The 14,727-nt window shown below is 50.4% G+C and overlaps 1 protein-coding gene across 1 annotated transcript; it reads right to left on the reverse strand.

Annotated features, from left to right (window-relative positions):
- Positions 1-6,385: 6,385 nt before the first annotated feature.
- On the reverse strand, positions 6,386-14,727 carry LOC111860766 (protein sprouty homolog 3). Its single transcript, XM_023844766.2, has 2 exons — positions 14,181-14,727; positions 6,386-9,390 (listed from the first exon to the last, which is right to left on the reverse strand). The coding sequence occupies exon 2, from the start codon at positions 9,317-9,319 to the stop codon at positions 8,468-8,470; it is 852 nt and encodes a 283-aa protein (XP_023700534.1). The 5' UTR covers positions 9,320-9,390; positions 14,181-14,727; the 3' UTR covers positions 6,386-8,467.

The following is a 14,727-nucleotide window of genomic DNA, read 5'->3' on the forward strand; positions in this document are numbered from 1 at the left end:
TGACCCTCAGGGCTCCCTGGAACTGGCGGTGGTGGGGCAGCTGTCAGGCTCGGTTTCCGGGCCTCGGACTGTGGGAAAGTCAGAAGCCCTCAATCCTACAACCAGCACGCCTCCACCATCTCCCTTCCTGACAGACACTAAAAATACCCAGCCTTTGTCCGTGCTTGGCCTGAAATATACCGCGACTGACCTCAAACATGTTCTTTCCGAGTTCCTCCTAACCTCCCCCCCCCACCCTCTTCAGAGTGTCGGCTCTGTTATCCTGTTCTGTGAGGAGAGAGCCAGGACATGGGGCGTGTGGGTTGGGAATGGACACTGGCGTACGGATCTGGGGAATCTGTGGGATCCGCTGGTTTGGGACTGCAGCTGCGAGTGAACTGGGGGCCGCCTTCCCCCTGCAATTCCCCAGTGCGCAGATTTGCAGGCAGGCCAGCCGTAGTGTCCCCGAAGGCGCAACCGCTCGATCCGCGCAGCCTGCGCGCCGTGAACGCCGGTCAATAGTTCCAATTCGCCTACGCACACAGCTAAGCGACAAGCGTCCGTGCTGCCGGTCGCCCCACTAGCTCTGATCTTCTCGCGTACGAGAACGTGCAGGCAGGCCCGCTGCATTTTAGCTTTGGCAAGACGGCATTTCGTCAGGATGTAGAGAATTTGATAACGGGAAGATTGTTTTCTCAAGTCCCTGGAGGGAGCTGCTGTTGTATGCTTCAGCAGATACTTGCTCTTCCGAAGTAAAATTACCGGACATATTAATGAGCAAAATATATCTTGTTTCTTTGGAAAGCACAAGTTTAGCAGCAAAGGCAGAAGGTAACAGGGTGACTAAGGACAACAAGTCATAACCTGAAGTTTGTACTGGGGACTTTCCCTTATTTAAGATATTTCACCTAGAACATCCACACGAGCTCTTGATCGTCGGCCTTTAGCCTAAAGGACAGGCTCACGCCGTCCAGTGCCGTCGAAGGCTCGAGGGGGGAAAGAATCCCAGGAATGCAGATTCGTTTCCTGCCTGCGAGCCACCCAGGAATACGGATTAGATTAGATTAGCAACACGTAAACACTCACACACACACACAGACACACGCACACACTGCAGTGGGACAACAAATGCAAACAGATATTTTCAAACATATTCAAGCAATCACAGTTAAACGTGGAGCAAAAAAAAAAAAGGAGGGGGGGGGGGGTGTGTAATTGTACATGGGTTGCACATCACCGCACGAAATTGCTACCATGCCGCTTCGAGGAACGGACCAGAAACTTTGTTGCTGTGGCGGGCCTCCAAAAATGCGTGTGACTCCAAAGAAAAACAAAAAAAACAAAGCGGAGGAAGAGTAATGTTAACAAGCTCTCCGAGGTCCCGATCCGGCTCTGTCACTGTGAGAAATTCACTCCGGGTCCCTGAGGTCCAGTGAAATATTCGCTGTTTTCTCAGAACGGCGGAGGATGTTGGGTCACCACAATCGAGAACATCTGTTAGGATGAAGAAGCTCTTTTTTTATTTCTTTCACACACTCATAACCCCCCATTCAGATCCACACTCATAACCCCCCATTCAGATCCACACACACACAGATAATGCATTTTAACGGCAGAGCTGTGTCTATAGGCACTTAATACTCTAACACCAACAAGAAAATGTTAGTTCTATCGCAAAAGAAATGGCTTATCTGCAGAAACTCATGAATATAAACAGTACAGACAATTAACCGCTAATTAGAGTGGTGGGACTGGGGGGGGGGAGCTGGAAAGGATACTGGTATCAACCCGATCCAGTCCAGCAGGGAACCAAGTTTGACTTAAGAGAGATCTTGCCCGTATCTCTGTTTTGTGTCCACTGTTCTGGACTGAGAACGGCTTGACACAGACGACTTCATGTTATAGCCGTGGTAGGAAGAACCTGAACATCAGACATACTGGGGATTAGAATTCAGTGATCAGTGGTCATCGTTGACACACCACAGTGAAATGTGTCCTCTGCATTTAACCTTTATGTGACATAGCAGGGAGCAGCTAATTCAGCGCCTGGGGAGCAGTGCTTGGGGGCGGTACCTTGCTGGTCGGGGATTCGAACCATCAATCTTTCAATTACAAGTGCGCTTCCCTAACCATTAAGTCACCAGGAGAAGAAGAAGGAGAAGAATTAATGTTCCCTAAATCGGTGTTTCTGAACCCAGTCCTCAGGGACCCCACCTAGTCCACATTTTTGTTCCCTCCCAGCACCTGTACCAGGTGTTTTCCAGAGTTCTTGATTGGCTGTTAGCTGGGAGGGTTGTCTGGGGGTCCCCGAGGGTCTGCTTGAGAAACGTTGCAACCGAAGGGGTTTTCCGACATGCGCGCGGACATTCCATGTGAAAGGATGTGCGCTTGGCTTTCCGTGCTGAGGTCAAGCCCATTCGGCTGACTTTGTGGGGAAAAAATAAACAGGAACACTGGGAAGAATTTGCCAGAACAGTGAAGAATATGCTTCAGAGGCTTCATAGAAGGTTTGTTTGGACTGAGGATGGAGGATGAATTGGTGGATGCATCTTAAAAAGGAAATGGCACTGTGAGCACAGAATAGGTCTACCTATTATTATTATTATTATTATTATTAAGTAAATGTACAGAAGTAAAAGTATGTCACATAATGTATGATGTTGGTTTTACTGGAAATAACAGGACATCATGGTGGTTTCACTGGTAATATTATAGCAGTTTTATGGCCTTTTGCCCTGTGTTACCTGGGATAGGCTGCAGCCCCCCCTCAACCCCCCTCTGACCAGGATAAGAGGTTCGGAGATGGATGGATGGATGGATGGATGGATGTAAATTGTGGGGGGATAGGGGTTGTAACTCCCCAGTAATCAAAAACCAGCCAGTACAACCTCCTGGACCCCCTTAAATGGGTGGACACCTCAACCACCCCCAAGCTTAACCCAAAGTTATGCCCTTGGATGGATGGATGGATGGATGGATGGTTGGATGGATGGTTGGATGGATGGATGGTTGGATGGATGTTGGTTTAATGCTAGAACATCATGGCGGCATTACAGGCAGAAATGGGATGCTGTGTTAGTTTTACTGGAAGCAAAAGTATGTCAGAGTTTCCGTAGTAGACACAAAGCGCTCCCAGATGCCCTCAACTTCTTCACCCCCAGGGTGGAGGGCCCCGCTCTTCCAGATCCAAACTCTCCCATCGAGGACACAAAACCCGAGTTCTGCAGTGAGGAGTCCAGCCGCCCAGAAGCTGCTGCGTCTCTCGCCGGCTTGCGGAGCCCAAGGATACCTGCCTTCACGGTGGCCCAAGCGAGCTTCACCTTAATGTAATATGAGCACGGAAGCTGGACCGATTGAATTGCACACTAACTTAAGCATTATATCCCGCAAGCCAAAGCGCTTCCCCGTGTCACCTTAACTGTCACCTTTAATCTCGGCGACAGTTTCTTAAGAGCCAAGTAAAACCCACTCTCAAGGGCCTCTCCTGAATTGAGACCCCTAACCTCCATGCTACAATACGGCTCGTGAACCACGGATGTACCACAGAAGAGCGCCCTCATGTGGCAGCCCACACTCCAGTCACCCTCTCACCGCCATGACACCCCAGGCATAACCTAGAGCAGGGTTTTCGCTGCAACTCCTTAATTGGATTACTAATTAGAGGACTGATTGGTGGGGGTTTGAACAGCTAACCTAAAGGTTACCTCTAAAACCTGCATACACACCGGCCCTTTGCGGAGAGGGTTGCTCGTTCCTGACCCAGAGGATGATTTGACACCTTTTTTTAACAATGGAAATCTGATCAGTAGCCGATCGATGCATGTGTGCGTTCCTGTGCTTTCCTGTACCCTGGAAACAGCTTTTCATCACACGGAAGGAGAGTTTTCTCATATTATTTAGGTATTTTATTCCTCACAGATTTCACCATTGGAAAGAGACATTTAAGCAGAGCATTAGCGGGCCGATACGTTATTAGCATGACAAAATAATGGCCTGCTGGGATGGTTTATAGTCGGCCAGATTGATAAAATACACTTATTGACACTGATGTCGTGGGGGCTCAGTGGGTGGTGCCACTGTCTCACTCCTCTTGGGGTGGGGGCTCAATGGCTGCCTTGGTTCCCTGCGTGTGTGTGTGTGTGTGTGTGTGTCTGGAGATTGCTTGTTCATCTCACTTCAAATGGGTTTCCTGTCATAGTCTGAAGACTTGCGGTTAGGCTACTGGTGTCTCTTAATTGCCCATAGTGTGTGTGTGTGTGTGTGTGTGTGTGTGTGTGACCTGAGATGAACTGGCACTAATCATATGTTTTAATAATGTTTCACTTAAAGGCCAGCTAGTTTGTATACAAACTATACAGTTTGTTAACAAACGATAATTTAATCAGTGACTACTTACCCAGTCTCTCCCAGTGTTCGATGCTTCCATCCATCTTTACACCAGTATTCTCAATCTCCAGCATCTGCTGCGTCCACAATGCCTCCCCTTACGTCTGTGTTGACTTGGACTTAAATTTAATTACTACTTAATTAATCACTTAATCACTTAAGTAATTATTAATGACTTAATGACTCCTTGTCGCAGACTGTCTAATGTGCATTGACCGCAAACTTTTATTTAATTGTGGGATTCCTGACCCAAGCCTCACCAGTGAGGTGACATCAGTTAGATTAAGGCGTCAGCACGCATAGCCGGTGTGTACGATCTGCCTCTTTTTGGCTGCTTTCATTTTAATTCATGTGTTCGGAAAGAACTTGCAGAATGAATCGGATACTTTGTACTTGATCCACCTGCTGGGTGGGGGGGGGGGGGTGTTTGATTTTTCCGTCCATAGCATCTGAGGACGAGAACAATCCCCGGAGCTGGCGGGTTCTGAGCAAACACTAACCTGTACTGACAGGATCACATCTCCACAGCTGGAACATTCCCTACGCCTGTGTTTTTCTCTGACCCTTCTTAGTTATTTGTAAAAGATGAAAAACATAAACTTTTCCGGAGCTAATAAGCAGAAGAGAGTGACAGATACTGAAGAGGGGTGTGATCCGGGCTCTGAGGGGGGTGTTGATGGGACGTCTGATTGACAGCTCTGAGGCTCTTGACTGACGGCTTGTATTGTTTCTCCTCCATACAGTGGGGTTCTGGCTCTGACCCGGGGCTGGCCCGGACACCGCCTTTGAGGCGTGACAAGAGCCACTTGGGAGGTGCGGGGGGCTATAAGGGCAGGGGGTCCAGGAGGGGAGGGGTCAGGGCTCCCGGCCGACACTCTCGTCGTCCATTGTCACTGAGGGGTCAAAGGTCACGAATCGAAAGAAACCAGACTCACTAAAATTCCCCCCAGGCTGCCAAACCTTTCAGGAATATAGTTTCGGGGGGGGCGGGAGTGAAGAAGTCATTTGGATTTATAATTAGCATCAGAAAAACGACGGCATCGAGATTAAGAGTGCGACTAGCTTTTCTAATTCTAATATGTATATTCACGTAGCCAGCGAGCAGGTGTACTATAAAGTCGGCCCGGCGACAGTCCGTACGAGACCCTGACGCACAGCCGAACCTCACAGAAGGAACTAGAAGTTTGGGGGAGGGCTGGAATGTGAAGGACAAGCCCTCGTTTGTGACCGGGCCCGACATTACTAATCTACCCTTTACCACTCTGTGAGATGCAGGATCTCGGCACAAAAGCAGGCCAGGGGCCTTTGTAAACTCCCCTCAAAGACGACGTGGTGGTGGGGGGGGGGGGGGTAGCTTGTCACTGGAGTGACATCTGCGAGCGAATGTCTCCGCTGCACCCCACTGAGAGTACGGTACTCTGCAGACACCCTGGAATCGCTCGCGGGTGATAGGAGAGAAGGACGGCGATGTCTAGCTCAGCTGCCCCACCAGGGCAGGTGTTTGTACACGGCGTGCCATGTAGCTGCCGGACATGTGACTCGGGGAGTCGAGAGAAGGACAACTGTCACGTAACGTCCCCTCGAAGGAGGAGACACCATTTCTTGGTGGGCCAGCAGACGCATCTGTATTCGCTTGTCTTGAGATGCATTAGAATGACTGCCTGGCCTTGATTACTTATTTATAGCACAAAGCAGCGGCATGGGAGTGGGGGGGGTGGTGGTGGTGTGCTGGAGACAAAGGCTACCCCCCCCCCCCCCCCCCGACACCACCCACCCCCACACACCATCTCAGGAGGGAAATGCCCCCCAGAACACCCCTTAGAAGCCGTCAGTCGGACACGTCAGGTATCGGGCTGATAACTTCCGGCTCGGTAAGCTCCGCGGACCTGTCGGCACTCACGCATGCCGTCTCCACGCACACGCGTGCATGTGCCATCTTCACAGGACCCACCCGCCGACCTCCCCCCCCCCCCCCAACCCACGGCCAGCACCACCAACCGGCCAAGAAGCCAGACACAGGCCGCTTGAAAACATATTTTATTAGCTGCCAGGCTACCAAGGGCCACGGCAGCTGTGCAGGAAAAGGAAGTCAGAATTGTCAGAAGGGGCAATCCTCCACCGATTAAATAAATACCTCTCTCATAGTAACAATTTAAATAAATATCTGTGACCTGTCAACATCAGCAACGGAAAAAATAAATCTAAAATTTATATTCATATATTTATTTATATAGAATCTTATTTATATATATATATAGATATTTCATATGTTCTTTAAATTCTTTTACACCATACAGGATGCCAGTTGTACCAAAGCAATGCTTATGAAGACGACAGGGAGAGCTGACAGAGGTTAGCTTACGGTGGGTGTACGGCACTGTGCCAGCAAGGGGGGGGCACCCGAATGCTGGCAGCAGCACCTGGCACGGCATCCCTTGCCAAAGCCCCGGCTGGGCGACGGGGTTGGGGGGCAGGGGGGGAGGTGGGGTGCCTTTCGACATGCATTACCAAGGGGTGAGGGAGGTCCTTCAGAGGGCAGACAAGGGCCTTGATTGGCGCTGCCAGTGGGAACCAGTAGGTGTCCCGTAGATGGTGCCTCCCCACCACTAGATTACCGGGTGCATGCCGATGATACATGACACCAAACCAGGCCTCCCCACCCAGCAAAGCAAAGCCGACTTATAGCACAAGCGTTGCATGGGACTGTCGACTCATGATAAATCTCAGGAACGATTGGAAAAATGCAGTAAAAATAACATCCATCCATATACTCATTTTCTGAAACTGCTTACTCTATTCAGGGTCATGGGGGGTCCGGAGCCTATCCCGGGGGCGATGAGCGCAAGGCGGGGAACAACCCAGGATGGGGCACCAACCCATCACAGGTAAAAATAACAATAAATTGATAATATTTACATACAAAAATATACCAAAGTAATTTGAAGAAACAGGACGACTATGCATACAAACAGCCAGACACTGAGGCTGTGTGTGTCGGATTCTCACAGTCCAGCGGGTATCAGTGCATCGGAGAGGCACGCTCCCCCCCCCCCCCTTCTGGTCTCAGTCAGTGTGGAGTCCAGGCTCACATCGAGAGCAGCTCTGGTTTCAGATCTGCAGTGGCGCACGCTATCTGGAAACCAGCCCCCACCCCCTGCCTTACCCGTGCATGTTTTTTTTTTTTTATCTACATGCTGTAACAGCTAACCCCCCCCCCCCCCACGCACAGATAAAGCTTTGACTCAGGGAGCCAGACGGCTGCATGCACACACCCAGGTGTCTTCTCTGTCCCCGGGCAGTGTAGTATCTGAAATGCTTTGTGACCACCCACCCCCAAGAAAAAAAAACACATTTTAATCGCTGTCCAATCTCACATGGTTAACTTGGTCTGTCCCGCTATTAATGACCAACTGCCAGATGGTATGGACGGGGGTGTCTGAACCAGTCTGAGGGGTCGAACCCCCCTCCCCACAAAAAGTCCCAGAACAGCTGTACTCAGAATCCAGGCACCTTCCCAGTGTGATCCCAGGAAGCTTCAGCATCCTGCCAGAAACCTCCTGCACATCTGACCAGCTCGTCTCCGAGTTCCAGCACGTGAACCATGTCTGGAAAATGCCAGAAGGAACAAGTATCCTGGCAGTGCACGCAGTTGCTTTGAGCACTTGGTTCTACGTCTGAATCTGCTTGCCTCGTCTCGCCATTTTGCCTTTTTTTCCAACACTCGTGCAGGAAGCAGCAGGTGAGACGAGCGGCCATCCCATCAACCTCCGCGAAACCTGAGGGTACGATAGCTCGTATGCGTTTTCTTGTGTTTATTCCTGCTGTTGCAACGGCGCACAATCCGCTCCACCTATGGCGTTAATGGATGTCAAATAAATAAATAAATAGACTAAAATTAAGATAAAAGTATATAGTATGGTGTTGTGGATATGGTCTAGGTCTGCTTGTTTGGTCAGGTCTTGGTTGGTGATGTGGCCGTTTCAGCAATGAGTCTCACGAAGAAGCTTTGGTCCCTCCATTAGGTGGATGTGGGGTTGGGATGCATGGGGGTGTCATCAGGATTATCGGGGACAGGCTTTAGAAGTATGATTCGTCATCCTTGTCATACTGGCTTCTCCAGGGACTTTGGGAATGTAGTCGGGTTGGAGGAAGAGATCTTCCGGCACACTGTGTTGGTATTGCTGCAGCGGCAGCCTGGGCGGGAGGCCCGGTCGTAGCCATGCTGGCACAGGGCGAGGCACAGCTTGGCGGGTGGGTAGCAGCATAGGCAGGGCAGGCAGAGGGACAGGAGAGCCATGGTACCCCAGCGGGCACAGGCGTGGGCAGGCCCACAGGAGCAAGGGCGGTCAGCGCAGTTGTCCTCGTCGTCAGCAGAGCAGTGGTAGAAGAGACCCTTGATGCAACAAAGGCATGTGCCATGCTCCACGGCAGCTTCAGCTGAGCACAGGCAGCGCTGGCCACATGCCCAGCAGGAGGGCAGCCGGCGGGGACTGCTGCACTCGGGACACTTGCACTTGCCGCAGTGCTCACAGATGAAGAGGTGGCTGCCCAGATCACCGGCCATGGATGGCACTTTCCCCAGGCCTTCTCGGGACTTCAGGCCACTCTCGGGTTGGGTGCGCACTGCCAGGCCCGAATGTGAGGATGCCAGGCTGGGCAGCAGGCGCTGGTCAGAGGTGGCACTGCCACGGGACACGGAGCTCACGGTGCTAGAGCGGCTCATGTGGGATGGGTAGCAGTGATGGGGGTGGCTCTGGCTGCGCGGCACCAAGCTGGGCCGCTCGTCACGGACTGGGGGGGTAGGACCCATCTGGGGGCAGAGCTCCAGAGCTGCTGGCCGATCCACGTAGTCGTTGTTGGCTCGGGTGGCACGGATTTGGTTGATGGACAACACTGGAACCTGCTGCAAATCCAGGCTGTCAGGGTCCATCCTGTAAGGGGGCGCCAGATCCATCCTGCTGCAGGGGACACCGAGGGTGGAGCCGGGGTGCAGGGGCCACGTCGATCAAGGCACATCAGACAAACCTGGAATTCCCAAAAGACAGAGTCACTATTAAACCAACCCAACAATGCCATCTGTCCAGTATCATGGGACACAGCATCATTCAGAACTTGCATCTCCCTGGCACATGCCAGCAAAGTGGTTGCAGCAGAGGCGTGCATGAATGCCTACAAAATTTGTCACACAATGCTTCTTCTGGGGGGGCAGACGTTCATACACAGCTTGCTGCATAACTGCCGGACATGTGACTTGGGGAGCCGAGAGAAGGCTGATGGCTCATGGCGGAAAAACACTTAAATTGTGAATGAGCCCAAAAAGTTTGGTGGAGGGATGAGGGAAATTATGTGGCTGGAGCATGGGTATGAACTAAACTAACAGCAGCCAGAAAAGTTGTCGTCTTAATGTGCACAGCATGACTGTTAGATGACCAAAAGTAAGATCACTACAATGGCTTTTAGGGACACAATTATCACTCTTGGTTTGTTTCTGTTATAACTGGAATAACTAGAAAATGTTCAGGCTAATTGTAAATGCGAAGGATATTTTATTGATCATTTCCTCCGTTCAAGAAGCAATCTACCCTGACGTCTTCAGGCTTGTCAGTAATTAATGTGCTCGTACAGTGTTTCATGCCGTGACATTGAGCACTCACATCCAAATTTACTAAGAGCTCCCTCTCCCTGAATTTGAGGAGGGACATTTCCAGTCCTGGATGCTCCCAGGTCCAGGCCCATGCAGGGCCCACCAAAATGGATGCGGTGGGCCATTCCGCAGGGCATCCACGTCCGCAGCGATGTAATTAGGACAAATGGAAAAGCGTTTAAGCGGCAGATAGAGACAGGAGAGACGAACGGTCCGACGTAATGTCAAACGGAAATCCATACACAGGAACAGCAATTAGAGAACGTGGAATAAGCCCAGTGTGCAGGCTATCTGGGTTTCAGGCCCCTGGATCCACTGACAGGACGCACGGATGCTTGTCCAAAAGTAAGATAGCATCCCAAACAAGCCAGAGATAAGCCGATTGAGTCCGGATACATTAAATACATTTTCAAATTATGGTGGGGGGTGGGGGGATGTCTAAGGTCACCCAAGAAAGTAATTTCATCATATCACTGTGTACACATCCTTGCTTGGATCCAGAGGACCAGGATGAGCCTTGTTCTTTCCATTAGGTCTTAAAAACTTATAGGGACCATAAAAAAAATGCAGTTTGATCCTGGGCGCTAACAAGCATAATGGGAGCACTGGTATAGTCTGTTGGAGGTTTCAGTTGTGGGAGAGTGATTGTTAGACCTAGTGCTCTTCTTTTCTACCCTCACAATACCCTGATTTGCAATCTGGCAGCATTTTTGTGGATACCAATCGATTGTCCTGCACCTCGGTTTTTGTGGTGCTCCAAATAAGAAAAACAGGAGTATGAAATCCTAAAAGACCTGGCAGGGTAAACCTGGTGCTGAACGGAAGCCCACATGGGGTCCCTTTAGCTTCCATTTCTGGGGATATTTGGGAGACCTAGACTGACTTTTCCTTTTCATGTAATGTGTCTCCTAACATCCTGAGGTTAACCAGCATCATATTTGATACACACTGATTTGAAAATGTCTAGTTTGGTATAAAACTCGTTATGTAGCAATTATACAGCACACCCCACAACCCCCCCCCCCCCACCATTCAGGCCAATCCTAAGACAGTTCCTTAGGGGTGACGGCATTATGGTCGTGCGAGTTTGGGAAGTAATTACCCATTACCCAGGGGCTCCTGCTCCACCCTCACGAGAGATCATGTCTGCTCGCCATTAAGTGCACCGACAGTGCTGTAAAGTGAGATGTAGAGTGCCCATCCACTGTGGCTCCACGCCCAAAGCCCCCAACCCCCACCGACACCATAATCATCGCACAGCCATGGGCGCTAAGAAATCAATAAACAACACTCCATTCAGTGAGCAGGAGATGGGACAGTGGGCAGGATAGCAGTCCACTACCACTCCCCAACGATCTGGATTCAAGCTGCCTGCAGGGCCTCCTGGAACTGGCCACCCAGTCAGTGGATGGGCACCAGACCCCCATTGTTAGGCCATAGTTACCAGTCCATGTGCTAACTTTGGTGTTTAGTTACATCTGAGCAGACAATGTCAACATTTTTCCATGAGGAGAACTGAAATTGATGACAACCTAGAGCTGTTAAATTCAATAAAATTAAATTTCATTCAGTTTATTTTTATATAGTGCCATTCCCAATGATGATCCCCAAAGATCTTAATGGACTCTTAACCATACAACAAGTTAAATTAGAAAAAGAAATAAACAAACACAGCCAACAAACATGCTAGTTATCTTATAAGATAACACAATTAGTTTAGGGATTGTTTTCAGTCACAGAGCAGTAATTTCCTCCTGCTTGATTCTGTTTGAGGTTTTCTGTTCAGGCTGAGAGACAATTCCAAACTGTACACCCTTGGGGTCATTTATTTGTCTGGGCAAGTTTCTTCCTTTATTCCACGTCTACTTCCCTCCGTGTCTCGACAAACCCCCCATCCTTTTCTCACAGAGTGCTGGGGGGGGGGGGGGGGAAGGGTCAAGCGCTTATCGACGAGCATCATAACCATGGCTTCCGACGACAGACTGTCTCCTAGCTTCGGTTCGGTAGCTTCAAAGCGTAACCTGAACGCCCAGCCACCCCACCCCCCGCGCCCCCCAACTATCCCCCCGCCCACCCCAAGCCTGTGACACGTCAGGTTCTGGTAGCGACAAGCTAAAAGGGGCCGCCGAAACCCAAGGTGGGTGAGCTTATCTCGCCACGTCGATCGACTCATACCCCATCGGTCACGTTACCAGTTCCAGTTGGTTTGGAAACAGGCAGTAGCCGATGGAGCGTGGTGATGCCACCCATCACGGCTTCTGAAGCCTCATTTCCCTCACTGCTGAGGCTCCGGCGGGAGGAGGAGGACAGGCGTCAGCTTGGGGTGGGGGAGAAAGGGGCGGGGCCCCAGTAAGAGGGCTTGTGTTTATCTCAGCCGGCCTGCTGCGGGGGTAACCTGAAGACCGGCTCTGCGCCAAGGGAGTATAACTGCTGACAGAACTGTGCCTGGAAACCCAGCCTGGGGGCAGCTTTACCAGTTACCTTCCTCACATCCTTGGCAGGGTAACCCGATCCGGCGCAGGAACAGGACGACGAAGAGCACATTATTCATAACAATTAGCTTTGCGCTACCGACTCTAGGAAATTCAAAACCACGAACTTGAACGAAAGAGGCAGGGGCGGGGGGGGGCGGGGGGAGGGTTGGGAAAAAAAGCCAAGAATCTGAAAGGTGAACGGAAGCTTTTTGGCTCTCGATGAATGATATGTAACCTTTTATTTTTATATTGTATTTTTTTTTTTTTTATTCCTTTTCAGCAGCACTGGCTAGCTAGCTGTCCAGACCTGAGGCTTGCCACTGTGAAGAGGACGACTCTGTTTTGGATCTTCGGCACTCAGCATGAACAATGACACAAAAATGTCAAGCTATTTTAAACCTCCCCATGTCCATGACCCTTTCGCACTGCTGTCTCTGATGTTATCGCTGATTACAGTCCACTACCACTCCTGAACGATCAGGATTCGAGCTTCCTGCAGGGCAACTTGTCATTATAGATATCAATTTCTCTCTCTCTCTCTCTCTCTCTCTTTCGGTCTCTGCCCTCTCTCTCTCTCTTGCCCCATTCCTCTCGCTCTCTATTTGTCTGATTGATCTTCCTTGGTGTCTCTTGTCCCCTAGCTGGTATTTCCCCACTCAAAGAAGCCAAGAAAATGAAGTTGTTTATATCGCAATATCCGGTTCATTAATCGATCGCATGCCAGGGAACGGCCCACTTCCCAAAGTTGTGGCGCGGGAGGAAGCGCTATTTTTCCAGGGCTATGAGTGCAGCCAACACGCCGTCCGTACGGCTTTACTCCGGCAAATAGCGGTGGTCCCCAGCCAGCCGTGTGCTGGGTGTTCAAGGAGGAACAGGGCCAAAGATGACCCAAATGCAAGCCCCCTCCCCTCATCCCCCGCCCACCCTGCCAATTCCCTCCCTCCCTGTGACAGCACCCCGCCCTTCAGGACCTGGGGCCCGTCTCCGGGGCCCCTGTGGGAACAGCAGGATTGAATGACAGTAAATTGTATGAGATTCCGGATGCACTGAATCCAACCCCCAGGATGGACTGAAATAGACACTGCGGGTCATGGGGGAGAGATTCCGGGAGAGAGAGGAGGACGAGAAACAGCAGAAAACACATCAAGGGAAGAGGGAAATAACAATAGGGATGGAAGTGGAAATGTCATGCACCTCCACCTCAGAAACACTCTGTATCACCACTTTACTGTCAAATGGTCTGTCACCTTACAATCAAATGCTTGGTCCCTCCAACTTACAGTCAAACATTGTGTCCAAATGTTAGTCAAAGAATGCAATGAAATGCAAACCATCCCATAAATCCCTTCCCAATATCCTTTAAAACTTTATGTTGATTTTCTTCAGGTTATACCACCCTTTAACGTCAACAATCATTTACTGATTACGAATAATTTCTTTTGCGTTTCTTATTATTTCTGCAGAACCGGGCTCCGCAACTTGGAAAACCAGCCGAGACCGGCCATCTTACCAAGACCCCCCCCCCCAACAACACACGAGCGCTGACGCGTTAACTTATCAAACCTAAAGGATCCTTCAGTTCACACTCCAGGTTCGACAAACGTGGAGTGACCAGGTTCTCCTCAGCAACCAAAGAGGAGCGAACGCACAAAAACGCAGGAGGCTGCGGAGGTTCTTATCCTTGCACGAGTCCTTACCTTTGAACGGATGGGGAGCCATCGTCCAAGAGAGTAGATGCGTTCACAACTCTGCAAGGACACTTCCGTGGCTTCACCTTGGGCTGCTGTCGGTGGGATGTGGAGTGGGGCAGGTGGGTGTCGGAGACCGGAGGGCACAGAAAGAGTCCCACAAGACCGTCCGACCCGAGTACCAAGAGGAATGCAGCGAGTCGACCCGACCACCTTGGATGGACTCTGACCAGCCCAATCTCGCTTCGCCACAAAATCAAAATTCAAGTTTTTCTTTTTTTCTGAGATAGCATTCTTGTGAAATATCCCAGTAAGAATATTGAAGCTCCTTCCTTGTATGTGATCACTGCTGGATGGTGATAGTTGTGGTCTGTAGATTTTGTCCTCTCAGTGAAAGCAGAAAGTGTTGAGACTGGATGCTCTCTCTCTCTCTCTCTCTCTCTCTCTCGCTCGCTCTCTGGTCAGTCTTTCCTGCCCCTCTTTATCTTCTCTTTCTCTGTAGTCTGTTTAAAATCTACTGGAGAGAGTGGACTCTGTTTCTGTGTATTTGCGTGTG

This window comes from Paramormyrops kingsleyae, chromosome 24 (assembly GCF_048594095.1).
Source record: "Paramormyrops kingsleyae isolate MSU_618 chromosome 24, PKINGS_0.4, whole genome shotgun sequence".
Lineage (NCBI taxonomy): Eukaryota > Metazoa > Chordata > Actinopteri > Osteoglossiformes > Mormyridae > Paramormyrops > Paramormyrops kingsleyae.

What these genes read in the sequence shown, in the direction of transcription:
- LOC111860766 (XM_023844766.2), bottom strand. Translation starts at nt 9,319, where the DNA reads ATGGATCTGGCGCCCCCTTACAGGATGGACCCTGACAGCCTGGATTTG.